This window comes from Frieseomelitta varia, unplaced genomic scaffold, assembly GCF_011392965.1.
Source record: "Frieseomelitta varia isolate USP_RPSP 00005682 unplaced genomic scaffold, Fvar_1.2 scaffold_232, whole genome shotgun sequence".
In the NCBI taxonomy this organism is placed as follows: Eukaryota; Metazoa; Arthropoda; class Insecta; order Hymenoptera; family Apidae; genus Frieseomelitta; species Frieseomelitta varia.
Window position 1 is genome coordinate 165,557 of NW_025109960.1, and position 26,676 is coordinate 192,232.

At 29.2% G+C, this 26,676-nt stretch overlaps 6 protein-coding genes across 11 annotated transcripts; 3 read left to right on the top strand and 3 right to left on the bottom strand.

Moving 5' to 3' along the window:
* The first annotated feature begins 16 nt into the window (after positions 1 to 16).
* Positions 17 to 1,978, top strand: LOC122527837 (ribosome biogenesis protein NSA2 homolog). 3 transcript variants are annotated; one of them, XM_043652387.1, is made up of 3 exons: positions 17 to 100; positions 878 to 1,722; positions 1,885 to 1,978. In XM_043652387.1, exon 2 carries the CDS (start codon positions 909 to 911, stop codon positions 1,686 to 1,688), a length of 780 nt encoding a protein of 259 aa, XP_043508322.1. In that variant the 5' UTR covers positions 17 to 100; positions 878 to 908; the 3' UTR covers positions 1,689 to 1,722; positions 1,885 to 1,978. The 3 variants fall into 3 exon arrangements, with proteins under 3 accessions (XP_043508322.1, XP_043508324.1, XP_043508323.1); XM_043652389.1 differs by having other exon boundaries at positions 22 to 100; positions 871 to 1,722; XM_043652388.1 differs by lacking the exon at positions 17 to 100 and adding an exon at positions 306 to 451 and having other exon boundaries at positions 877 to 1,722.
* LOC122527843 (ubiquitin-40S ribosomal protein S27a-like) lies at positions 1,891 to 2,588 on the top strand. The gene is made up of 3 exons (XM_043652403.1): positions 1,891 to 2,000; positions 2,079 to 2,296; positions 2,417 to 2,588. Exons 1-3 carry the CDS (start codon positions 1,898 to 1,900, stop codon positions 2,564 to 2,566), a joined length of 471 nt encoding a protein of 156 aa, XP_043508338.1. The 5' UTR covers positions 1,891 to 1,897; the 3' UTR covers positions 2,567 to 2,588.
* A 301-nt stretch (positions 2,589 to 2,889) lies between these two features.
* Positions 2,890 to 7,876, bottom strand: LOC122527832 (protein Aster-B). 3 transcript variants are annotated; one of them, XM_043652377.1, is made up of 14 exons: positions 7,509 to 7,876; positions 7,070 to 7,355; positions 6,778 to 6,976; positions 6,361 to 6,641; positions 6,048 to 6,200; positions 5,780 to 5,933; positions 4,782 to 4,940; positions 4,513 to 4,634; positions 4,218 to 4,410; positions 3,921 to 4,151; positions 3,813 to 3,827; positions 3,674 to 3,716; positions 3,470 to 3,590; positions 2,890 to 3,385 (listed from the first exon to the last, which is right to left on the bottom strand). In XM_043652377.1, the coding sequence occupies exons 1-14, from the start codon at positions 7,553 to 7,555 to the stop codon at positions 3,254 to 3,256; spliced, it is 2,136 nt and encodes a 711-aa protein (XP_043508312.1). In that variant the 5' UTR covers positions 7,556 to 7,876; the 3' UTR covers positions 2,890 to 3,253. The 3 variants fall into 3 exon arrangements, 2 of the variants coding, with proteins under 2 accessions (XP_043508312.1, XP_043508311.1); XR_006306419.1 differs by having other exon boundaries at positions 3,303 to 3,385; positions 3,907 to 4,151; XM_043652376.1 differs by having other exon boundaries at positions 3,674 to 3,827.
* A 431-nt stretch (positions 7,877 to 8,307) lies between these two features.
* LOC122527834 (cystathionine beta-synthase) lies at positions 8,308 to 11,368 on the top strand. Its single transcript, XM_043652382.1, has 6 exons — positions 8,308 to 8,717; positions 9,608 to 9,717; positions 9,784 to 10,133; positions 10,215 to 10,459; positions 10,536 to 10,806; positions 10,887 to 11,368. The coding sequence occupies exons 1-6, from the start codon at positions 8,635 to 8,637 to the stop codon at positions 11,334 to 11,336; spliced, it is 1,509 nt and encodes a 502-aa protein (XP_043508317.1). The 5' UTR covers positions 8,308 to 8,634; the 3' UTR covers positions 11,337 to 11,368.
* Positions 11,369 to 11,665: 297 nt separating this feature from the next.
* LOC122527842 (trafficking protein particle complex subunit 6b) lies at positions 11,666 to 13,061 on the bottom strand. The gene is made up of 2 exons (XM_043652402.1): positions 12,736 to 13,061; positions 11,666 to 12,194 (listed from the first exon to the last, which is right to left on the bottom strand). Exons 1-2 carry the CDS (start codon positions 12,859 to 12,861, stop codon positions 11,793 to 11,795), a joined length of 528 nt encoding a protein of 175 aa, XP_043508337.1. The 5' UTR covers positions 12,862 to 13,061; the 3' UTR covers positions 11,666 to 11,792.
* A 3,222-nt stretch (positions 13,062 to 16,283) lies between these two features.
* LOC122527844 (ubiquitin-40S ribosomal protein S27a) lies at positions 16,284 to 25,950 on the bottom strand. 2 transcript variants are annotated; one of them, XM_043652405.1, is made up of 6 exons: positions 25,937 to 25,950; positions 24,788 to 24,792; positions 21,005 to 21,010; positions 16,870 to 16,985; positions 16,574 to 16,791; positions 16,284 to 16,451 (listed from the first exon to the last, which is right to left on the bottom strand). In XM_043652405.1, the coding sequence occupies exons 4-6, from the start codon at positions 16,970 to 16,972 to the stop codon at positions 16,302 to 16,304; spliced, it is 471 nt and encodes a 156-aa protein (XP_043508340.1). In that variant the 5' UTR covers positions 16,973 to 16,985; positions 21,005 to 21,010; positions 24,788 to 24,792; positions 25,937 to 25,950; the 3' UTR covers positions 16,284 to 16,301. The 2 variants fall into 2 exon arrangements, with proteins under 2 accessions (XP_043508340.1, XP_043508339.1); XM_043652404.1 differs by lacking the exons at positions 21,005 to 21,010; positions 24,788 to 24,792; positions 25,937 to 25,950 and adding an exon at positions 17,495 to 17,581.
* Between the last annotated feature and the right edge of the window lie 726 nt (positions 25,951 to 26,676).

Genomic DNA, 26,676 nt, shown 5'->3' on the forward strand with positions numbered 1-26,676 from the left:
AAATTTTGTGACACTAGATGACGCTGTTTCTTCTTCGACATTACATTCTTTACCTTCCAAGTTTTAGTTTCTTTTGTATATGATCACGGGATAAGTGAAGGTAGGTTAAGTTAGAAATATTAGAAATTATTGATAAAGTGTAATTATTTTAATATTTATTTAAATAATTACTTTGTATACACCTTTTTTTTTAAAGTCCTTACGATTACAGTAGTAATATTTTAGTACTTATATGTATGAAACATGGCATGTTGTATATGGTAACATGGTTGTATGTTTTCCAAAGAAATTATGCGAATATAATTTATCATAATTTATAATTTAATATTTATTTTGCTGGTACGAAAAATTACTTAAGAATTAAGAATTATATTTATTTTAAATATATAGTAACACTGTATTGCACAAAAACTTGAAAAACAGATACTATAATTTTATTACTGTTATCTCTCTGTTATTTACATTTCTTTATACTAAACTTTTGAATATTGAAGTAATGAAAATATAGTGGTTTTGAATAACATTGAGTGTATATAAATATCGAAGAATAGAAATACATATACACAGGTAGATGTGTAATAAATATTTTTTACATATTACAATTTAATAATAAATATAAGAAGGAATTCGAATTTTATCTATTATATGTTATATGAAACTAAATACATTTGTAATTATATAAAAAATTGTTACACTATTAAAATAACTTTGATTGCGTTTTGTAATTTAAAAAAAAAATTTTTGAAAATAAGTTAATGTTAAAAAGTTTATTAGGTAAGTTCTTAATAAGATTACATATAATACTTCTTGAAACTGAAATATTTTATTTTTTAATTGTAAATCTTTCAAAAAAAAAAAAAAAAAAATGAATTTGCAGATAAGAGAAGTAAAAAAAATCAACATCTATCATGCCGCAAAACGAATATATTGAAAGACATCGTAAACTGTATGGACGACGCTTGGATTATGAAGAAAGAAAGAGAAAAAGGGAGGCTCGAGAGCCTCATAAACGAGCAGAACGTGCTCGTACATTGCGTGGTATAAAAGCAAAGATTTTCAATAAGGAACGGAGAAATGAGAAGATTCAAATGAAAAAGAAAATCAAATCTCACATGGAAAAGAAAGTAAAAGAAAAGTCATCCAATGTACCAGAAGGAGCACTACCTGTATATTTATTGGATCGTGACATTAAAAAAGATGCAAAAGTATTATCAAATATGATAAAACAGAAACGTAAAGAAAAAGTTGGAAAATGGGATGTACCAATACCAAAAGTTAAAACGCAGTCAGAATCTGAAGTTTTTAAAATAATAAGGACTGGAAAGTCTAAACGTAAATCTTGGAAAAGGATGGTAACAAAAGTAACGTTCGTTGGCGAGAACTTTACTAGAAAACCACCAAAATTTGAGAGGTTCATAAGACCAATGGCACTTCGTTTCAAAAAGGCACATGTGACTCATCCCGAATTAAAAGCCACATTTTGTTTACCAATTATTGGAGTCAAAAAGAATCCAAGTTCAGCAATGTACACAAGCTTAGGTGTCATTACAAAAGGAACAATTATTGAAATAAATATTTCAGAATTAGGTCTTGTAACTCAATCCGGGAAAGTAGTTTGGGGAAAATATGCACAAGTTACAAATAATCCTGAAAATGATGGATGCATTAATGCTGTATTGCTTGTATAAATTACTTCTGAGTTGAAATTGAATTGTATTATCTGTATGTCGATATTTATAATAAAAAATTTTGTTACTTAATTAACCTTGGAATATTTCTTTAAATAACTTTTAATGAAATTTTATAAATAACCTAAGTAGATAATATCTCCATTATAAAAATTTCAAACTGCAGGAAACAAATACATTTTTTGTTGTTTTGCAGTTACAAATTCATCATGCAGATATTTGTTAAAACCCTAACAGGGAAGACCATCACGCTTGAAGTCGAGGCGTCGGACACCATCGAAAATGTTAAAGCAAAAATTCAAGATAAAGAAGGTAACGTTTAAAAAGTATACTGAATATTCCTTCAATTTTCTTCCATGTTTCTTAAATTTGCAATTGTTTCAATTTCAGGGATTCCACCAGATCAGCAAAGATTGATCTTTGCTGGAAAACAATTGGAAGATGGTAGAACTTTGTCTGATTATAATATTCAGAAGGAATCTACATTACATTTGGTGCTTCGTTTAAGAGGCGGAGCCAAAAAGCGCAAGAAGAAGAATTATTCGACTCCCAAAAAAATCAAGCACAAGAAGAAGAAGGTTAAACTTGCTGTATTGAAATTTTACAAGGTATTTCAATAACCATTCTAAGTTTAAATTAATTGACTTGAATTGTAGAAAAACTGATTAAGTTGAAGAAGTTAGAAATAATAAAAACAAAAACAAACAAATTTGAATTTTGTTAAATAGGTGGATGATAACGGAAAAATCCATAGATTGAGAAGAGAATGTCCTATGGAGCAGTGTGGTGCAGGAGTCTTTATGGCTGCAATGGAAGATCGTCATTACTGTGGCAAATGCGGTTATACTCTTGTATTTAACAAACCAGACGATAAATAAGTTTTACTTAATTGAAAGAATTTTGTTAATGTAAAATTTTTTTCATAACTCAATATACTTATTAAATTAAATACCTCATATAATCTTATGTTATTTATTATTGTTTTTCATGTTTTATATTTTTCATACTTTTATTATTTTCATAATGTTAGAGGGAAAAAAAGAATTTTATTAAAGTAATGGAAAAAAATATTTGCAATACAATAATGCTCTAAAAATTATTTATTCTTTTTTTTTTACATTGTGCTAATATACAATTTCTATTCGTCAAACAAACATATAAATATAAATTTATATTCATATTCATATTTATATGTTTCGGCGTGTATGATATAAAGAATATATTAAAAGTGCAATTTAGCTTAATTTAATATCCTATATGAAAAAAATTTTTACATATAATGGAAAGATTGAAAATAATAAAAACGAACAAATTTAAATTGCAATTTCTATTGATCATAAATAGTTTGCATGTGTGTTGTGCATTTGAAGTTATCAACAATTGTCATCACAGAGCGCACTTGTGTACCTACATTATAAGTTAGTACATAGCAAGTACAACAATAATTGGTATAATATTCTTCTTATTAAGTACACTTAAAGTATAGAATCATGACTTTTTTAAATGACTTATCGCATCATAATACTTACGTTACCTTTATCGGGATATTTTTACATAATTCTTTTTTACATTTCTGAATGAGTTCGCTGTTCTGTACGCGAACTAAAAGTTTTCAAGCTCGGCTTCAACACAGAGAACATTTTTTCTGTCGCAGTTGGATGAATACTCATTTGTAATTCTGTTAATGATTCTTCTGTCTTTAAAATTAAAAAGAAAACTTTAATTAATTATAACGCAATATTATAATTTTATATATATGAAACATTTTAAAAATATTTTACTTGTCTAAGCAATTGTGCAGCAGTATGTAATACTCTTTGCCATTTTCTCATTTCTATATTATGCAAACTTTCTTGTTGTTGTAATAATTGAATCCAATCTTCATCGGTTTTTGGTGTATTTCTGCACATTAAAGCGTTTTAAATATTAACATAAATATGAATTAAATATTACTAATTTAAATATAAAATATGAATAATACATACTTTAATACATGTAAATCCATAATAGTATAAGCTGCTGCTTCTTCTAAACTCCATAATTTATAATATAATAAGGCATTAATTATCATCAAACATAAGACAGCAATCAATAGCATTGAACTAATTATCATATTAGAGTCACCTCGAGTAGCAGGAACTGCACGTAAAAATTTGTATGTTATTTTTAAGATATGAATACCATATTTTTAATTTTATATTTTAATAGATTATTGTACCATTGATTTCATACCAGTATTATCGTTAATATGTGGCAAATTTAAAGAATTTTGTAGAGTGGAAGACGTGTGATCTGAGGAATGAGTTTGTAAAGAAATACCAGGACCTGTAGCACGACGTCTTCTTCTTGCTTTTCTTTTTACTCCTACACTTCCACTATTTTCTTCACATTCCATAGTTAACGCTTTTATTAAACTCGAAAAATATTCATCTAATCCAGCCCAACAATTTTTTTCAATAACGCCTGTTATTGATTAAGATATATAATTACCATTTATAAATAAAATCAACACATATCATAAATTCTTACTTTTTACAAAACCCCATACATTCTTTTTGTACTTTATTTGAGCATAAATTACAATACTTGTTTCACTTTCAGAAATGCTCATAATGCAATAGTGAATTAATACAGAAAATGAATCTGCATATGGAATTCCAGCATTCACGCTTTCTACATCAATACTGTATAAATGACCCGGTCTGCTACATGGCAACATAATCTAAAAATTCATTATAAGTTATCATTATATATAACTGAAATTGATCGAAGTAATCCGTAATAAATATATATTTAATTAATATTTCAGTTTCATGAAAGTAACCTGAGTTTCTGAAATATGAGAAGTTCTTGGTCCAATAGCTTGAGATAGTGCTATTGTAAATGATAGATTTCTAACTTTTTGACCGGTTTGTTCATTTTGAGTCCATTCTGATTGTACTAAATCTAAACAAACAAAAAAATTTGATAAGATAATACCATAAATTAAGATTTTATGTTAAAAATAAATAAATTGCAAAAGTATTTCTACATTTTAATTACATTATTCTTTTAGATTTTTTTATAATTAAATACGTAATTTCTATATCTCACCAGTAGTTTTACGAGCAGTTTGAAAATCTAAGAAAAATTTTGAATTTGTAAACAATAAGGTAAATAATTGATCGATGTGAATAGGAAGTGTGGCTTTGCTTATTTGACGACCTTCATGTGGTGAAGTACATACGACACTGCTTCGAACACCTAATTTTACTGAAATCATAACAATTTAACATTTATATAATACTATGGAAAATAATTTCATTACTATTAATAAAACATAGATAGCAATATAATTTTAAAGTAAATTATTATAAAAATCATTAGACAATTATTAGATATATAATTCTTAAATAATATTTTTATCGTATACAAATCATATATAACTATACCTTTTAACTCTAGTTTCGATGAAATGTTGGAAGAATAACCAAGCAGTCTTGTTTTTAAAAACTGTCTATAATAACTATTGTAAAGTAAAGGTATTTCTAATTTCAATAGAAATTCTCCAATAATAAACAATAAAAGTAATAATATGCAACTAATTTATTTCATTATAAACATTATTACTTACTCTAATAGAACAAAAATAATAATTTTATACAACAAAATTATTTATTTACATGTTTGGACCTATATTTCAACCTATTTTAATATTATATTTCTTAGATTTATAGGTAAATAAGGTAAAAAACATAAATGTATAATAAAATTTACAACTAAATAATTATATAAATTTAATATATAATTTAAACTTATATATATATATACTTATTATTGATATAAAAAGCATAATATACATTTTAATTTAGATTTTTTTAGATTTTTTTTAAATACATATTGTTAAATTAATTATTAAAAAATTATCTGATACCTATAAAATTATACACGGCACATTTTTTGCATTTTATGAAATTAGAATATTAAAAATAAATACATCTTTAAGAATTATGAATTCATAAAATATATATTATGTTGAAATATTATGGTCTTCTGTAGTAGAGAAATTTCAAAAAAGGATTTGACAAAAAACATCACTATTAAAAACTTACATGCATGTTTTTCTGCTTCACTTTCTGTTGTATCACTCAAATCAGTTGCATCAATAATAGGATCTGGTCGAGGCAAATGATGAACTTCTGCTTTTGTTTCAGTGATTGTATCTGGCACTCCAATTACAGAATGTTCCACATTACCACTTTCTACCTTTGATTTAAAGCATAACAATGAAATTAAAATTAATGCAGGATATTGAAAAATAGAAATGTTATACACTAATTGAAAAAGCATGCTGCATAATCTCTGATATGTATAAATTACCTCGGAAAAAGATTCTACAGATAATCTTGTTGATAATTTCTCGTCATCAGCTGGTGGCAATGGCGGTACATAATCTTCATCATCTGATGTTAAACCCAACTCATCTCCATAACAAGAATGTACAAGTTGCCACATTTCAGGTGCATTCATTGGCTTAAACAATTAATTTCTTATTTAAACAATTACATATTTAAATATTTAGTTACATTAACAATTATTTTCATGAAACTAATTTAAATAAATATTTGCACTGTTTTCTAATATTATTATCATTATTTTGTAATGTTATAAATATTTTACATAATTTTCATACCTCGCCAATAAGAGCATTTTGCCATACACGAAACAACATTACATATGTTTTATCTCTTGCACCAAAAGATGTCAAGAAAAACTTATCAGTGGCAGTGCCTATTGAAATTGCATTAGGAATTACAAGTGCAGTTTTTTCTTTGGTAATAGATGTAACATCCTTCCAACGTAAACATACTAGAGTTTCCCAACTAAAAATATTTGCATAAAAGCACACATAATTTTGAGATACATAGAGTCTTCCATGAACTAATATTTCACGCTGGAGTGCACATGAATAATCTAAAAATTATGTACTGTTATGCACACATATTTGCAACCTAATATGATTAATATTAATATTATTATAATAACAATAAAAATTATTACTTAATACATATCAATAATGATTTACTGTATATTAAAATTAATTACTTACCAACGACTAATCTTTCATCATCTGGCACATCTTTAAATATACGTCTAAAGTCATCTGATCTAGATTTGTATGTTGGATATAAAACATGATACCAAGATTTCTTTTTATTTCGTTCACTACTCCGTGTTTCCTTCTTTCCATCATGTGAACTTTTTACAGTTTGGGAAGAATCTGATGATTTGTTTGTTATATCCTGTTGCTACATCATGTTTTTAAGATGAAATACAAATTATTTTGTAACAAAGGAAATTTTGCAATGGATGATATTTCCATAGTAATGTCTTACATATACCTGATCATCTAATTTGTTCACATTATTAGATTCTTTGGCATTTGAATCATGATTTGCTTTGGAGTGATCTCGTTTATTACGTACTTTTGGACTAGGCCGTGGAGACAGATTTGGGCTTGAAACTGGGCTATTTTTTTCTCCACTTGTGCCAGTACATGTTTCTTGAACATTATCCGATATACCATTACCTATGTTCATTGTTGGATTCTGATTTTCTAACCCAGTGGAGCTTACATTAGTCATAACTTCACGGCTAGATATTAGCAAATCTTCCACTGACTTGTTCCTATTAAAATAAAATTGCAAATCATTGAAAATAACAGCACACTGAAACAGCTGTTTTAAAATAAGAATACAAAACAAATGAATAAAGAATACAAAAGTACAAAGTAATTTCAGATAAGAACATTAGCGTAAAATTTTTTGTAAAGTTACATACATGTTTGTAGTTGGATACTTTTGGACAGACTCCACTTCAAAGTACATAATAATTATACAATATATTTGTAAATTTTGTTTGGTGGATTTACGAACTTGTCACAGTACAGATAGCATTACAATACAATGATATACCAATAATATAATGCACTATTTTCACTGTTAAGACATTTGGAAATATAACATACGCGTGATTTTTTACGAACTGTACAATCGTTGCGGCAATGATAATCCATTTCAAGTAAAAACGTGAACTGTTATGAAGTATGCATCAATTGTCATTCACGCAAACTTGTATATTCCTATCAAGATTTTTATTTATTCATCAAGTTTCCACTATTTTATCAAGATCTTTATCAATGGGTATCGCTGTTTAAAACAGAAACAAAAAACACTAGAGCACGTACTTCAAAAACGACCCACCATATTGAAATACTACGTTCCTTTTTCCGGTAGTGATATAGATTAAAATTTTCAAAAAATTATAAACGTAATGGACATAAACATAATGTAGTAATTTAGTTAACATCTAGTGGCATAAAAATAGAATAAAACGTATGAACTATTTAAAGAATAGCTGAACAAATTTTATGAATCTAATTGTAATGTCTTCGTAATTGCATATTTTTCTTTTTTTTCTTTCCAAATTAATGTCTGTGTTAAATAATACAGTTAATAGGTATGCGCAGTAACAAAATTTTTCGGGAAAAAATCACGTGCGATATATAATTATAGATTATTGAAAAATAATCAATATTAGTATTTAAATCTTAGCGCAATGTTTCCAATGCAATGTTTACATAATAGTTTCCATGAATACCGCAGATTTGTCAAATAATTGTGTACGTTTTATTTTCATATTTCAAAAAATTATATATTTCATATGCGATTAGACAATGTTATTAGATGAAAGTGAAATACGATGTTATGATTATCAGGAAATAATAAATATTAGTGCTTATCGCATTACCGCGCTGTTACTCAGTGATTGAAGATTATTTCAAAAGCTATGTAGCACAAGTCTGTTGCAAGTAGTTGCTTTTATTAGTAGTTGCTTGAAACGCACCACTTTTCGTTATCCATTTTGATTGAATTTACGAAATTAAAGTGCAATTTAAATCTTGATCATGGAATTTACGAAGCCTAATCGACCCAGTAAATGCACGTGGAAATTAAATGCAACAAATTCGCCGCATACATGTAGAATGGAGTAAGTTTATAACATGAGTATAACAAAAGAAAAAAACTAGCATTGTGTAATTTTATTGAAATTATTGTCTCAAATACATGATAAATAGGAAAATTATAATTAAATAATATTTTGCGATATAAGGAGAAGGTAACTAACGTAATAATTTGTATTTACGATCATGTTGTTGAATAAGTTATTTCATTTAATTATCATCTAATGTAAATATAATAATCACATCGTTATATAATTGATATATTTTGTTTTTTTTTACTCATGTAGGTTATATTTTTCTATGAATAAATGTTATGTTTCTTGATAAAGAGAATACTGAATATATTAAAAGAACATATGGTTTTCATTTTCATCCATTATAATGCGTGTATATATTAAATTTTATTTTTACATTTGTTCATCGTTAGTATATTATTAAACTAATATCATAATAATAATGATGATGAATGATCAGTTTCTAAATTTTAAATTATGGCAAAGGACTATAATTGATAATTTTTGTTATAAATAAATAAAATTTCAATTACAAGTTTAATTTTGCAAAATCTAAATAAGCACCACCTAACTGTGTAACTTAAAATAAATTATTCAAAAAATACATGTTTGAAATATTTAATTTAAAATTTTCAAGTAACCAAAGAAGAAATTATTCAATATTTCTTTCTCTCTTTCTTACTATATTTGTTTTTTAAAATTAAGAAGTGTCTCTTGCCAAGTAATAAGTTTGCATTACATTTAAATTAATTGAAAATTTGAAATAAAATGTAATATTGTTATTTTTAATACTTATATAGTATGTTTATTTGCTTTTTTGTACAAAAATTCATATTTTATGGAGTTTTTTTAAAATTAAATGTTACTTTTATCATTTAATTAATATATGTTTTTTATTTCAGAAATGACAATCATACTAAGATACTTCCTGATATTTTAACTACTATTGGACAAACTCCTCTCATAAAACTAAATAATATTCCCAAATTTTATGGAATTAAATGTGAAATGTGTTAGTATTAATTTTGTTCATTTAATATGGTAATTATATAATGTAATAAATATAATTTTTATTTAGGTGTAAAATGTGAATTTTTTAATCCTGGTGGTTCTGTAAAAGATAGAATTGCACATAGAATGGTTCAAGATGCAGAAGAGGCAGGTTTGCTAAAACCAGGATCCACTATTATTGAACCTACGAGTGGTAATACTGGAATTGGTTTAGCAATGGTTGCTGCAGTTAAAGGATATAGATGCATTATTGTTATGCCAGAAAAAATGTCTGATGAGAAAGTATCAACACTTTATGCACTTGGTGCTAAAATTGTTCGAACTCCAACAGAAGCAAGTTGGGATAGTCCGGAAGCACATATTACAGTTGCACAAAAATTACAGAAAAAAATACCAAATAGTATTATTCTTGATCAGGTAATATCTTACGCATATGTACATGTATATTGTATTATATTGTTTTATTATTTTCTATTTATAATATATTATATTGCTTAGTATACTAACCCTGGAAATCCATTGGCCCATTATGATCAAACAGCAACTGAAATTTGGAAACAGTGTGATGGAAAATTAGATTATTTGGTAGCTGGTGCAGGTACTGGTGGTACTATTTCAGGTATAGGACGAAAGCTGAAAGAATTGTCACAAGATATAAAAATTATTGCTGCAGATCCTAAAGGAAGTATTTTAGATCCAGAATCGAAAGATGAAGTTGGTTTTTATGAAGTAGAAGGAATTGGGTATAATATTTTTTTCTATTATATTTGAGATATAATATTTTTTTCCATTTTAAATGACCAATAAAATTGTTTTTAGCTATGATTTTATACCTACAGTGTTAGATCATAGCGTTATTGATAAATGGATAAAAACTGACGATTATGAATCATTGAATATTGCTAGAGAGCTTATATATCGAGAAGGTTTATTGTGCGGTGGTAGTAGTGGTGCTGCACTTGCAGCTGCTCTTAAAATAGCCAAAGACGTTCCTGAAGGAAAACGTATGGTTATTATTTTACCTGATGGAATACGGAATTATTTAACTAAATTTGTATCAGACCATTGGATGGAAGCTAAAGGATTTTTGGTAAATCATAATTTATATAATAATGCATCTTCTTATTATAAAATTGACTAATGAATTATTGATTGAATAATGAATTGCAGCAACCCGTATGTCAAAATGAAACAAATAAATGGTGGTGGAATATGAAAATTTCAAACTTAACTTTTGATAAACAATCTTTGTTGAAAGAAAATACAGTAACATGTCAAGAAGCTATTCACATGATTAAGAATGCAGGTTTACAATTATTACTTATTAGTGATAATAATATACATATAAAAGGTGTTATTAGTTTGAATAAACTTATGTCAGATACAATATCTGGCACAGTAAAATATACAGACTTTGTAGAAAAGGCTATGACTAAACAATACGTTAAAGTTAATTACTCAGCATCTCTTGGATATCTATCACGAATTCTTGAAAAAGAACCATACGCGGTAATTTTAGATGATAATGATGCTTTTGTTGGGGTTGTAAACCAGTTTCATATTTTAAACTTTATTACCAAAAATAACGGTACAGTATCTAATAATTATTTAACAACTTAAATCTTAGATATTAACATATAATTATTAAATCAATTTTAAAATTATCTTAATGAATTATTTGACTACAATCATGTTTTCTATATTTTTTACTTTTATTATACTACAAATATAAATTAGATGTACTTAGTAACTTAAATTAAATACATATTGCGTTTAAAGTACAAATACTTAAAAATGTAGAAACTATTAGATAATTAATTTTACATATTTAATTTATATATTAAAATATACGATTTGTGAAATATAAATAAAATGTATGTTTTAATATATTACCTATTATAGGTAAAACATAAAACTATTTTATTTGTGAAATTAATATGAAAAACTTATTTTGCTTTACAAATAATATTCTTTTCTTAATATACTTTTTTACTTATGAAAAATTCAACTATATGATACTCTTTCACAACATACATAAACTTTTATTATACATATTCTGCTTTGTATTTATTAATATTAAATTCTTTGAACTTGTACATGAAATTTACAACTTGGTAATGTAGAAATTTCTGCATTAACAGTGCTAATAATTCCAAGATTTGCTAAACTTCCTCTTAAAAGTCCACAAGTAAATGTCAATAAACGTGGAGTTTCTTGAAGATATTGCTTATTACTGTTAGTACCTACTTTATTCAGTAATCGAAATGAATTGTCTTGTAATACATACACACCGTGATGATTTGTTCTTAAATTGTCGATTTGTTTATGATAAAGGCTGGACCAAAAATCAGTACAGATAAATTTTATCATATCCAATTCATCTTTGAATCGATTCCATTCCCGTGTCAATCGTTCAATAATTCTGTAGCCAACACTGAATCCCATCCATTCTAGTCGCGATAGCTCTTCTTCCCCTTCCTTTATATATTACACAAGTTAATTAAATTAATTTATTATAAAGAAGGTATTAAAATTATAATATTTTCTATAATTTTAAGATTTTCATAATCTAAATATTAAAACAAGTTTCAAAGTTTAATGTTGAACTCTATAATTTCTGATATATTAAAAAATTGATAATTATTGTTTACATCAATGATATTGTAAAAAATCACTAAGCACTCATGGTTTCTTTTTATAATGAATAACATGTAGGTTTAGAATTTAAAAACATACTAATTATATGTTTACAGAGCTAAAATACTCTGTATATTTTTCATTTAGTAATATGTATTTTTAAATGCATTATGATTTGTGAATAGTTTTACTATTATATTATCTTAAAATATATTACCTTCTCAATATTGAAAAAATTCATGTAAGAGAACATTTTGTTACACAAAGTATACAGATATTAGTAAAATGTAAAATAAGGATACACATACTTAAACACTTACATAACATCAGATAAAACGAATTATCAAATCATTATTAAATTTATTGTATTTTCCATAATTACCTTATTTTTACACGATTTACTCAGAGCATAATTAACCATCTCAGCGTGTAAATATTCAAAAAGGCATTCATCAGCTTCACCAGATGCATGTAAGTTAATTTTCGTGTCAATTATTTGTTGCCTCATTTTGATATTTTTAAAAATCAGAAAGTAGTATTATAACATAGAATATATAATCAATATACAATGTATGAATAGCATATAGATTATTTTATATTTATGAAAATAAAGACTATTATTTATTTATGTGTTTACTATTTATACAGTATGACACAAACACTTAACCTCACTTGTCATACTTTTATTACAGCGCCAGTGAAACGGCGAAGTATGCAATTAAATATCGCGACGTTCAATAATCGATTACATTTATATTAATCGATACATCTATTTTAACCAATTAAAAAGAATCGGAATGTAACGTAAAAACATTAGTTTTAGGCGGGATACATCCAGAACCTTGTTAAGTAAATACTACAGTCAGTACTTTTTAGATTTATTTTTTCATTGTCCAATTCTACTGCGAGATAGAATATTATTTTGAAAAGTATATTCAGTTCAATCATACTGGCTCATGTTTAAATTTATTTAAACATTTGCCATAGAAAGCTTTTAAAAACTTTTGTAGATATATAATATGCGTCATATAAAATACTTTACAATAGCACTGAGGTTATTGTGATTATATTGAACAAATTTGAAATCAAACTAAAAAATATATATAGAAAATATAAGCTTACAGTATATAGAGTTACTAAAGTATAGAAATTAAAGAAGATGCCATTGAATTTTGAGGCTTATTAACATAATAACAATAGATAAGCATTTTGTAAAATTTATAGATAATGTAATAAAAATTTTCTATTAAAAATAATTGTATTTTGTGCTAAAAAAGCATTGTTTCATTTATGTTTCATTTATATTAACATAACATAAGTTCTATATAAACAATTTTACTTTTCCAATTAATTGAATTCTTATTTGTTCACGTCTGAGGTCCCATCCTGACTATACGTTGATTTATACCACTTTCAGTAATTTTGTTTCGTTTTATTTCATTTTATTTCATATAATTTTACTTTATTTTACTTTATTCTATTTTATCTTACTTTAGTTCATTACATTTTACTTCATTCCAATATAATCGATATTTCTCGCAATCGATTTATTGAAATTGTAGAAGCGTTACTTTCAGGCGAGACGCACGGTAAGAAGAAGGCATTCAGAAATTGTCGAATAAAAGTCATAATTAATAGCTTTTAAATTCGTTCTTACATTATCGAATACGTCTACGATTAAGAACAGTAAGTATTATTTAAAAAGGATTATTACATACTTACTTTTGTATTGCTGATCTATGATTTAAAACTGTAAGCATTATGTCAAAAAGTTACGATATATTATATTGTATTTAATTACCATTATTAGTGATTGAATATACGAATTTCTATATATAATAATTTAAGTCTTATCGTACGAAATTTTATATACATTTGCATTTATCAATTTAATTAATTCTATTTCATTAAGTTAAATATGTGTAATTAATGGATATATACAGTATATGCGCTAGATACAGTATTATATGTACAGTATTATATATGATATGCTCGCTATTCGAAATATTCTAGAATATTTTGTTTCTCCATAAATTAACCAATCCTATTCGTTCATTCGGCCCCCCACCCTTCCTAATTAGCTCACTCGCGAACCGTTGCGCGAGGGGTTAGCTCATTATTTAAAATCATAGTATTAAGACGTATCTATTTATCTGCGTTCTAATATATTGCGCAATATTGTCATCGTCGTCCTCTCAAGCTATATATCTACGCTATACTTAACTTCATTCAATTAACGTGTGTTTTAATCCAATAAGGTATTAAATATCATCATAATTTATATTACGTATTGTCTTTTTTTTCGGATCATTTTAGTTCGCATCGTAAGCTTTCAAAACAGCATTTGATCTTGATTTATTTTATTTTTATATAATTTATTCCTTGCAGACGTTTGTTTAAAAGTTTTGATTTTCTTTTGTACAGATTACTGATTGATTGCGAAAATTTGAAATGTTCGGAGGATGCTACAAGATCCAAAAAAACGCTCGCTGATTAATGGCAAATTCCGACACGTTTTCATGAAGGTATAGTAACATTGATTTATTTTAACGAAATAATACGTATTTGTTTCTTCTTTTTATTGGAAGAATGAACGTTTATTTAACATTCAGCCAACACATATTGTTAATAATGAAGGACAAGTTTAAACGTGTTCTGCGCATCGCGTTGTTTGAATACTGCGCAGCTTCGGTTAACTGACAAACAAAACACGCCATTATTTGATTAGTACGAAATTTAAAACGTTAAATATTAGTTAATATTATATTATATTATAGAGTTATACTTTTTGCATATTGTATTACAGAATAGTTATAAATATTTAACAATAATAGAAAATATTTTATGATGTATAACAATATCTTAAATGTGTATTAAGTGAATATTCTATATTTTTTTATTTATGATAGATCAATAATAATTATTTAATTCTATCAATAATAATTTTTTGTTTTAGATTATTCATAAATTTTATTTTGTCCTGTTCTCTGGAAAGGATATAGCGAGGATATATGCTTCAAAATCAAGAATGTAAGAATCTTTGCGTATTGCACTGCAATTAGTTTAATTACTTGTATTTTTTAAACAACTGTTAATTGAAAAATAAAGTCTAATTCTTAATTTTTATACTTAAGTTCCAAGTTTTCATAGATGTTTAATTATCTCAAATTTCTTGAACAATCATTATATTTTCTAGAAATTATATATTTTATTATATGTATTTATTACATATATTTTTCAGATATAATAATAATTAATGTTTTATATATATTAAAGGTTTATCACATCTTCCTCATCTTCCTGTTCCTTAGAAAGAACCTACTGCTACTTTAAAAACCAAGAATGTGAGTATTAATTAAGAAATCGAATCTGGAAATTTTTCATTTTTTTGAATATTGCCATTAATCATTATTTAAAACTTTTCAAATATTTATTTAAAGACAAATTACAATATTGGTTTTTTTTTTAGACTTCTTGCAATGTCCACTTCCAGGATTTGACAATTACTACTTAATCACTTCATGACTTCGTCTGGATACTGCATACACAATAGCAATACTGGTGACATCTTCTACATCTATTCGTGAGTCGCATGCTTCTCCTTTCCTCTGGTCACCCAATCATGTCGTAGGATGAAAGGTCCGAATCGACATGGGTGATTGGTTGTATTACGTAGAATTTTTGACGAGCATAGTGACCGCTGGTATTAATTATACCAATCGATAGTAACATTTTCTTGTCTATTTTACTTGTTATTTCATAGATTAGATAGGTTTTCTTGCACACCGCGTTTTTTTGTCAGTTATAATATAATAATAATTAATATGATTATATTAAATACTACATTTTACTTTTTTCAACATTATGAAATAAGTTATGTAAGGTGTTCAATTTGATATATATAGTTACAAAAGAACTTTATCTTCACAAAATTTTTAAATTCAGTATTTATTTATCTTCGGGCTTATTGAATACAAGAGTATAGCCGCATTTGCCACAATAATGACGATCTTCCATTGCGGCCATAAAGACTCCTGCACCACACTGCTCCATAGGACATTCTCTTCTCAATCTATGGATTTTTCCGTTCTCATCCACCTATTTAACAAAATTCAAAGTTTTGTTTGTTTTTGTTTTTATTATTTCTAACTTCTTCAACCTAATCAGTTTTTCTACAATTCAAGTCAATTAATTTAAACTTAGAATGGTTATTGAAATACCTTGTAAAATTTCAATACAGCGAGTTTAACCTTCTTCTTCTTGTGCTTGATTTTTTTGGGAGTCGAATAATTCTTCTTCTTGCGCTTTTTGGCTCCGCCTCTTAAACGAAGCACCAAATGTAATGTAGATTCCTTCTGAATATTATAATCAGACAAAGTTCTACCATCTTCCAATTGTTTTCCAGCAAAGATCAATCTTTGCTGATCTGGTGGAATCCCTGAAATTGAAACAATTGCAAATTTAAGAAACATGGAAGAAAATTGAAGGAATATTCAGTATACTTTTTAAACGTTACCTTCTTTATCTTGAATTTTTGCTTTAACATTTTCGATGGTGTCCGACGCCTCGACTTCAAGCGTGATGGTCTTCCCTGTTAGGGTTTTAACAAATATCTGCATGATGAATCTGTAACTGTAAAACAACAAAAATTTATTTGTTTTCCACAGCTTGAAATTTTTATAATGAAGGTATTATTTAGATATTATCTAGAAGAAATATAGATATATAAATAACAAAGAAATATAAATAACAAAGAGATAATGGTGATAGAGTTATTGCATCTGCTTTTCACGCTTTTGTGCAATACGTCACTGTACATTTAAAACAAATATGATACTCTTATACTATTCATATAATTTATAAATAATTTTTCGTAAATAATTCGTAAATAATTTACCAGCAAAATGAATATTAAATTATAAATTGTGATAAATTATATTCGCATAAGTTTTTTGGAAAACGTCTACAACCACGTTTATTACAACATGCCATGTGTTGAACTTTAATGCATCACATAAATATTGGAGTATTACTACTGTAAGCGTAAGGACTTAAAAAAAAAAATACAAAGCAATTAGTTAAACAGATATTGAAATAATTGCAATTTTTCAATAATTTCTAATATTTCTAACTTAACTTACTTTCACTTGTCCTGTGATCATATAAAAAGGAATTGGAAAATGGAAGACAAAGAGTGTTATGTTGAAGAAGAAACAGCGTCATCTAGTATCATAAAATTTAAGCTGAAACTTAAGTCTAATACACAAACAATTAATATATAACAATATAAATTCCTTAATAGTAAAGATATGTGTTGTAAAAAATAGTTTATATACAAACGAATAGTTCTAATTTATTTAAGTTCTAATTTATTTTTTCAAAATGTTAGATCATACTGTTAATATTAATTTATAATACATTATATAGTATATATACCTTATAATAGTAAAGTCCTAAAGCTACATCTATTATTTATATATTTTATGGATATGTAATTTGTATGTGAAAATAAGCGCAAAATTTGAAAATGGATATTAAATGTCTGTTTTAATAGGGAAAATTTAAAAAGATTTAAAAAAGACACAAATGAAGTTATATATCAGAATGAAAATAATCTTGTTTAAGATTTGTATTATTTGCTTTTCACAGTATATTAGTTTTGTTTATATTTATTGAAAATAATTGCATATCTTACATTACTTTATATATCATATCAAGGATTACAGATATATATGTACGAAATAATATATAAAGAAATTAACATAAATAAATCTTTATTTAGAAAATAATAATATTTAATTTTATCTTATAATATTATAATATTTTAATTCTAAATTCAGTAATTTGATGAAATTGTCTAAGTACAATTTTATTTCTCTAAAAATGTTAGACTTTATGTGCAAGAAAACACTTCGCGACAGGTAGATTTCAGAGTCAAAGCTGAAGTTTCAAATGTTTCTTTTGTTTCCAAAAATAAGCTTTGATAATGGGATCGCCTGAGGATATTTTTATTAATTTCACTTAAAGTTGATGATTACATATGATATGATTGAATATGATATTATTTGCATTGAATCTTTGTTTTTTTCGATAAATATATTCATTGCTGATTTCTCTTTTTATTTATAACATTTATTTATAACATTTTAGTAATTTGTTAAATTTTTAAAATAAATTATAAAGTAGACTTATTGAAAATTGAAATAAAACGAGAAAGTTATTAGTTCGTCACAGAATAGTTATAAAATATATATAATAACCTTCTTTTTAGCTCAGGATTTTCAGGTTTAATCCTTTCCATGTTCATTGCCAAGACCTCATTCACGTGCCCAGGTGCTACTTGGGTGGGAAAAAGGCAATGGGTATGATGACTATAGTTTATAAGCTTAATAATTTCTCAGCGATTGATAATGTATTAGTGTATCGTGCACGACGTTTTTTTCGCATGTGTGTATGTGGTTAGGATGTGGAATTACGTCGTTTTTACTATTATTATTCAACCATGTATGTAATAATTCTCAATTTTGTATTCAATTTTATATTACTTATTTCAAATATTATGAATATTTATACAATATGATGATGAATATTTAATTAAAATATATAAATATTATTATATTGAAATATAAATATATATATAGATATTTTTATCACATTTTACGCAATGTTCGCTAGCCATTGTCAATCGATTTTAGGAAAATGGTACGTAAATTAGAGTGTGAAAGTTGTGTGTTAAGCTCGGGTGTCGGAGGCGTCCCGGGACGTCCTCTCTAGTTTAGGTTTGCGCCCGAGTGGTATGTGTGAGAACCGTAGAGTGAGTGTGTTGGTGTGTCTGTTTTGCCATTTTTTTAAATATAGGGGCCCTGATTAGGATAGGTAGCTTACTTCTGGTGTGCCTGTGTTTTAATTATAAGTAGGTAGGGCCGGGCAGGTTGGCACAGTCTCTGATCGCGTGTCTCTTTTTCGCGTGTCCAACCTATTTCTGGAAATCTAATTTGAAAAATCGACAGTGAAATTGGTACAAATTGAGCATGGCATTTGTTTCTGGTTTTATTCTTCGATTTTTCGAATTTAGTATCGCGGTCGCGGTCGCGGATAGGTCGCGAGTAGGTCCCGAAACGAACGTTTGTGTAGGTATTGCTCGAGTACGCACATGCGAACGGACAACGATCACTATGATCGATGGTCGTCCGTGTGTATTGGTATCAGCTTCCGCGGTTTATTTTTTATTTCACCTTTATAAGTTATTTTTTGGTTTTGCGATTAGAAAGACTCGAGCCTAAATTTAAGTTTCAGCGGGCATCGCGCCCGAAGAAAAGAAGAGGCCCGGCAAACTGCCACGAAGAGGGCTACAACAAATGGCTTATCATCCTCTGGGTGGGAAATCCATCTAAAGCATGGAAAGTCATTCTTTTTTACTACTTTGTCACTATGCTCGCTTTTAGAATTTGTAGAATGTAGTAGTAGTATTTTTGTTTTAGTTTTTTTTGGCTGATGTCAACTTATCACCATATGGGCAAATCGCGGTTTTTGATTAGTGTTTTAAAAAATTAGTGACGGATTGCATTAGAGTCGCAAACTAATCAAGATTTCGCGTTGTTAATAGAGCTGCGGGAAAAAATTTATTTCGGTTTGCATTAGAGTTGCTTACGATAATGATTGTGTTTGCTTGTCATGAATTATTATGTAAGATACCGGATTATTCTTTTTAATATTTTTTATTATAAAGTGAATTAGAAATTTGTTAAATTTTAATTAATTTTATAGCGTTGCTGTTTATCGTTATCGCGAATAATTGAAGACTTTATTATAGTAATTTTCTTTTAAACAGACATAATAGACATTATAAATTTCAAATTAAGAATTAGTGTTGAGATATATTTTTTATCGTGGCTATTTCAATTATTTTCTTAGTGTTGCATTGATAAACGATCGCGTTTCTTTAAGTAGTGTTGCGTTTATAAAATGCCCGAATTCCTTCCACCAAGGTTGGGGAAGTATGTTCCTGAATCACTTGCTGCAGCTAAAAGTTGCACAGAGATAATTACCAGCAGCCTTCATCACATCTACATTGGATTTTTCTAATTAGTGTTGCGAATATTTCAACATAAGTACATAAATTAATATTTGTTATCGTTGCAAAAATAAAATTTCCTGCTATAGTTTTGGCAGTTTTTTAAATAGCAAAATAAATTAATATTGTAAATTTACAAAGCACTCTTCATGATTTATTTTGAAAGTTTTCTATTTTATATCTGATTTCAATAAACTAGTGTTGCGAAACAAAAAAGATATTCCACTCTCGGGTTTATTGTTCGGATTTATGTTGAGTGGACACTGATTATGCTTTAGTAGCCCTTCTGGCTAATTATTTCTTTCTTTCTTTTAGCACCCTTCCCATTTGAGATTGTTCTAGTGGCATGGCATTTTTGTGCTAAATTTTTTAAAACTAATAATCCAATAAATAAGTTTGTTACAGATTTATCAACTTCCAAACGAATGGATGAAAGATGGGATAACATGGACTGTGGAATTTAAAGGATCCTTCTCAATGGTAATTAAATATACTTTGAATTAGAATACACTTGATTCTGTCCTATTGAACAATAACAAGTATTGCCGAGTATCTCATTGATTCGATGTAAATCTACTTTCATCTGTTGAAAATTCTGTTGTCGAAATTTTGGTGGCGATACAGACAATGTCTGTTTAACTGACGATCGGTATGACAGGGATTTATGCGAACGTAGGCGCAGACACAGACGAGGTATATTCATATACAAATCGAATCGCAATTATAAAAATTTACATTCTAGAAATTAAATATAAACATGATTATAAGTTTATAAATTATATATAAGATTATAATACTTAGTATTTGAATTAAATCTCATCTTAGAATTTTCTTTCTCATATAAATTATAAAAGAAAAGTTACGTATTAAATAAATATTATATCAAGCACATTTCTCAAACATCAACAAAATTTGACGTTCAAGGAAAAAAAGATAAGAAAAAAGAGTTTTTATTTATTACATTGAGAAGAAGTACCATTTGACATACATAAAGTTATAGTGTGTTGTCATTTATATCACGTTGTCTATGTGGAAATCGTTTCCATGGAAATCGAAGGGAGGAAATTAGCATCTACCGCGGACTTTTCACGGAAGACTACTTTTGCCATACTCTTGAAAAGTAGAGATTCGTGGAATCGACTTGCTTCTGCAACTTATTGCCCGCGAAGAAAATAAACAGTTCGTTGAGAAGAAACGATTACGTGGACTTTACGGTGGAAATTATTTATTTGACAGAACGAACGAGGACGGCTGACGCTTAATAAATACCGATGAGTGTACCGACCGGTTCTTTGGCAAAGGGACACATGAGTTCTGAACTCTGATTCACACTGTGTGGAAGCCGGAGCGTTTCGCTTCCTCCTCTAAATTAAGGGAAGTACGTTCCAAAAACTAAGCGAGACACGAGAAACCTGGCCGTTCGCCAGAGATCTTTCCACACCGGCAAAATAATGATATGCATTAAGCTCAACGTGAATCTTACTTTTGCTGTAGTTATATACTACACGATATAATACGCACGATTCAAGGAATTTGAGAACTTACAGTTCAAGAAAAACATAGATCTCATATTTGGTAGTTGAATAAAAATTTATCGTTACAACGTAGAACGTCTCGAAAGAGTGTTTCAGCTTCAATTGATTTGGAGTTGGTTAAATTACTGAAAAGTGAAGTAGATTTCTTATTGCAGCAGCTCCTTTAATTATTACTGAAAATTTTATATGGAAGATGTATCACGATTCGTCCCATCACTAAACGTTTCACTCGAGATACTCTGTTAAAGTAAAATTCATAACACGAGGCAGACTAATTAAAAATGCACATCCATTAATCACTATTGTGCGTTTCAAACAAATATGTTTTGGTTAGCCTCGTTTGTGTTATATAATAATCATTTTTATACATTCCTAGTATCCTAATATCCAAATAATCGTATAAGATTACAGTTTCTTTCTTTCTGTAGTAATGTCAAACGATAATTCATTTTTTCAAATCAAAGGAATTTAGTATGTATACTGAAATATGTATTATGTATGTACATGTATATGTATGTACTTGTAGTATATTAGTCGGTTTTTTCAACAATTAAATTTCGCTTCTAATCAAATCAAATTAAATTGAAATTAACATCAATTTTAAATTAAATTAAATTTCGAATTTCTAATCAAATATCAATGAAATTTATATTCATATATTCCCCGATAATGATAATGAACTCGAAGAAAAGAGCAAGAATACTTTTGACACTGTGTTTTTTACAATCGGTTCATTGCGACATATGTATAATCCAACATTGTTTACAGGAAATAGAACGTCGTTGCACACTTAGATAAGAGCAACAAAACGTAATAACCTTGTCGCGAATCGCAGAAAGCAAGCGAGATGCATAAGTTATTGAACTATATGATATATTATGTACATTTAAAAATTATTCCTGAAAGTCGATTATCTCTGTCACAATATCGGTCGACGATTTTGAATTATAATAACTCGTGCCCCAACAGCTATCGGTTCGCGATGTCATATCTGCTGAGAGCACTTGCGCGTATAGCAACGCGCATGCGTACGCTTCTGCGAAACGCACACCTTGTATAAATAGAGGTGGCGAAAGTTCACGCGGACAGTTCACTGCGAGTAACAGTGTCGCGAGGTTGGTAGAACGGTGTATCTTCTCCTCACGTAGAGAAAGGTTACATAGACGAGAGTCGTTGACTCTGTACGCTCCAAATTATTCGCATACATACATACTATTATACCGTTCGTCTCGAATTTTTCCCGATCAACGACCGATCTGTCCGTCGTCTGACCGGATCGGAGTAAATAGAACACGAAAAAAAGAACCAAAGATTACAAACAAGAGAAATCAAAAAGGCGACATGCCAGCCGACGTAGCGATGCATACTAACTTCCTGCAATTCAACCAGTCGAGCTTGAAGGACTCGAACGTGGATTCTTGTTGGAACACCGAGAACATGAGCGGTTACATGACCTTGGTCGGCCCAAATGGTCATCGTCAAGGCGTGCAAGTGAAGGTCTACCGGACGAGTGTCGAGCATTTCGCCGTAATTTACCCCCAGAAAAAGGTGTGCAGACCATTGGGCGTGTTGAACTTGAGAAACACGATGATCGAACGGTACGGGGAGGAAGGATTTCTGGTTAGGCAGAAAGGTTTCGACTCGCCGATTGCGTTAACCTTCCTCATGGAGAACAAGAAGGAGCTGGATTACTGGGTGATGGCCTTCACTGCGAGAACAAGTCCTCTGGTGCATCAGAGCAGCCTGCCGATCGTCGAGGAGGAGGAGATCTAAGAATTATATTATTCGAGTAAACAGCCAGCGCGTCGTGTCACATGCACCCCAGTGTCATTCACACGACGAACGGCCGAAAGCCGCGATAACCGATCGATCCTTCTTCACACATTGGTAAGGAAAGCTCGACGAAAAGAAAAGTATTAATTTATCCGACTTTTGTACCTTCTCGACTCGACACGCGTTTTCAACTCTCTACACGCGACGCGTTACAATTTCGAGAGCTGATTCTCATCCGTTTGCATCGAGGGAGAGTTCCTGCTTCAGATACCAGAGGAATTTAGATGTGTCTCGTCATTGACAGAGGGGAGTGACAACACTGTGGCCATGGACCGATTTAATTCAGATTGGCATCGAGAGAAAAGACACAATCGGTCGTAAATTGGAAAACGTCCGACAGTCGGGCTTATTAGGACCCTGTGGAACGTTGACCAACCACGTCAAGTTATCGTCGGCAAAATGTCATCGACACCCGTCGTCTATCGTGTTAAGGGTCCAGGGAATTATGGCGCGAGGCCATGTTGCCACTAGGGGCTCTAACCAGCCAGCAGCATCATCGATCCTAGCCAGCTGTGACCAATCGCAGCGTTCCTTCTAGCCGGTGCAACGAGAAGGTTCGAAGGGAGAGAAGAAGACACGAGGAAGGATCAAACTCTGCTAGAAGAGAAAACGAGAAAGAAGAATACGGCAGGGGAAGGAGAGCAGAGAAGAGCAGCGAAGAATAAAAAGAAAAAAAAAAAAAGAGGAGGAGAAGGGAGATGAGCGTTTTCTTTCATCAGACTACACTACCTACGCGATTCGACTGTGCATACTAGTGTGATTCCTCTTCTCTTTCTCTGTGAAAATAACCGTTAACTTTGACCTGGCAACCGCGAGCTACCGTGGTTATGCTCTACCGATCACCGGTTAGAAAGAGCTTCCAGGTGATTCGATTGAGCGAGAGAGGATCGGCCCTCTGCTATATCAGCCGTTCAGAAGCTACATTGATCAACTCCATAAATTAAAAAAAAAAAAAAAAAAAAAAAAAAAAAATAGCGGAAAACGACGATTACGAACGCTAGTTTTCATCAATTTAGTATCTGTCGTTATTTATATGATCTTTTCTTTTGTGCGATGGATTCTATGGAAATCATTTGTTTTTTGAGAACAGAACGTTAGCCAATTTTTCTTTTTTTCTCCAATTTACTCTAAATTCTACTCTAATTTTATGAAATTTGAAATAATTGGAGCTTCCGCAACACTATGACAAATTATCGTCAGGTTCTTAATGGATTAATTGCACATCCGCGCAATGAAATTTGAGATAAAGTGGAGTGGAGTCTTCTGAAAGGTTCGTAGGTAGCCTTTGTCGAGGCACTGAACGACTTTTCAGTATCGAATCGAACCTGATCTCGACGGTTCCTTGTAGATACATTGAACCAACTGTTTCGTTTTCTTTTTTTACGTTTTCCTAAAAGGGTTCGTTCGAAACTATTCGACAGAATGATTGGCCAAGCGTTAACTTTGTTTATCATCGACGCGATACAGTTAGTATAGATTGAATTATCTAAAATAGCCACGTTTCGAAATGGATCATATGATTGCGAATGATCAAGCTGCCAATTAACGATACATATCGGTCAACGCGATATCCACTTACCGAGAATTTACAGATAAAAAACGAACGAAGGTTGATTCGTTTCTTGTTTTCGAATAGAAATTCATGAATTGAATTGTGTAATCAGAGTACAATATTTTATAAAAAAGTAAGTCAGCTAATTTCAAAGGCAGACAGATTTTTCATTTATGATCCAATGGTCCTTTACGCGATCTCATGTATTGTGCGACGAATAAATACGAATAAATATATGTAGGTTATACGAGTAATATGGTTAATAAATGGCCATTGAATTATGTCAAGTTATTCATTCTGCACGAAATTCGTGTTCATCGGCAATCTGTATCAAATCCACTAACAAATTATCGTGCGTTGTCGAACTGAATATCATTGAAACGATTATAAACTTCTCTTAAAGCATCTACAACTATTATCTACGTCTCGATTTGTTGAAAAACTTTCTCGGAAATTTTCGACTGGACTCAATCGCGTGGCCTTCGATGCAAGCCAACAGATTTAGATCGTTGGTACAGTTAAAAATCTCACTTTCACAGTTCACAGATAGGATTAAATTTGATAAAGCGTGACCTTTTCCTCGTAGTACGAAGATCACACGTCGATGAGAGGCACGAAGGACGATTTGCTGCGAAATGTTGTCCAAAGATATTTGTCATATTTTCCATTCGGACGTGTTACTTAAGAAAACTGGTCGAGATCTCGAAGCGTTTGTAAAATAGATATTGTCTCGAGTCGTTGATGTATCATTTCTTGATAAATTTTAAGATTGTCTGTGATATTACGTAGACGATGGCGTCATAGTTAACAATAGACTTCACGGTAGCATGTACGGCAGTTTATGTTGTAGCGACCGATGCACGGTGAATATAAAAAAAAAAAAAAAAAAAAATCGAATGAAATTGTTAACAGGATCATCGAAGGGCTTTTAGTCATCGTCTAATTTGTACGTTTGTTTCCGACTTCCTTCGTTAAGTATCTATTGCTTCGTTTCACAAGTCGAGAAACGAATCTGCTGTTGTCAGTTCAACCGATCGCAGCGTTTTCTTTCTTTTCCTTTCTTAATTTCCTTTCTTTTTGTACATACTTTGTAGGCGAATATCGAACGTATGATTGTGAATTTTAAAGATTTTGTCATTTGTATGAATGGATCTGTTATATATGACATAATATATAGTATATATGTATAAGTTATAGTATATATTGCAATTGAGTTTCTTATTACTTCCCAATTGAATTCATTGAAAATTATCACGATCCTGTATAAGCATACAATACAATCCCTCTTTGGGAGAGTTTTTTGATAAAATTTGCACGAATCAGCAGCAA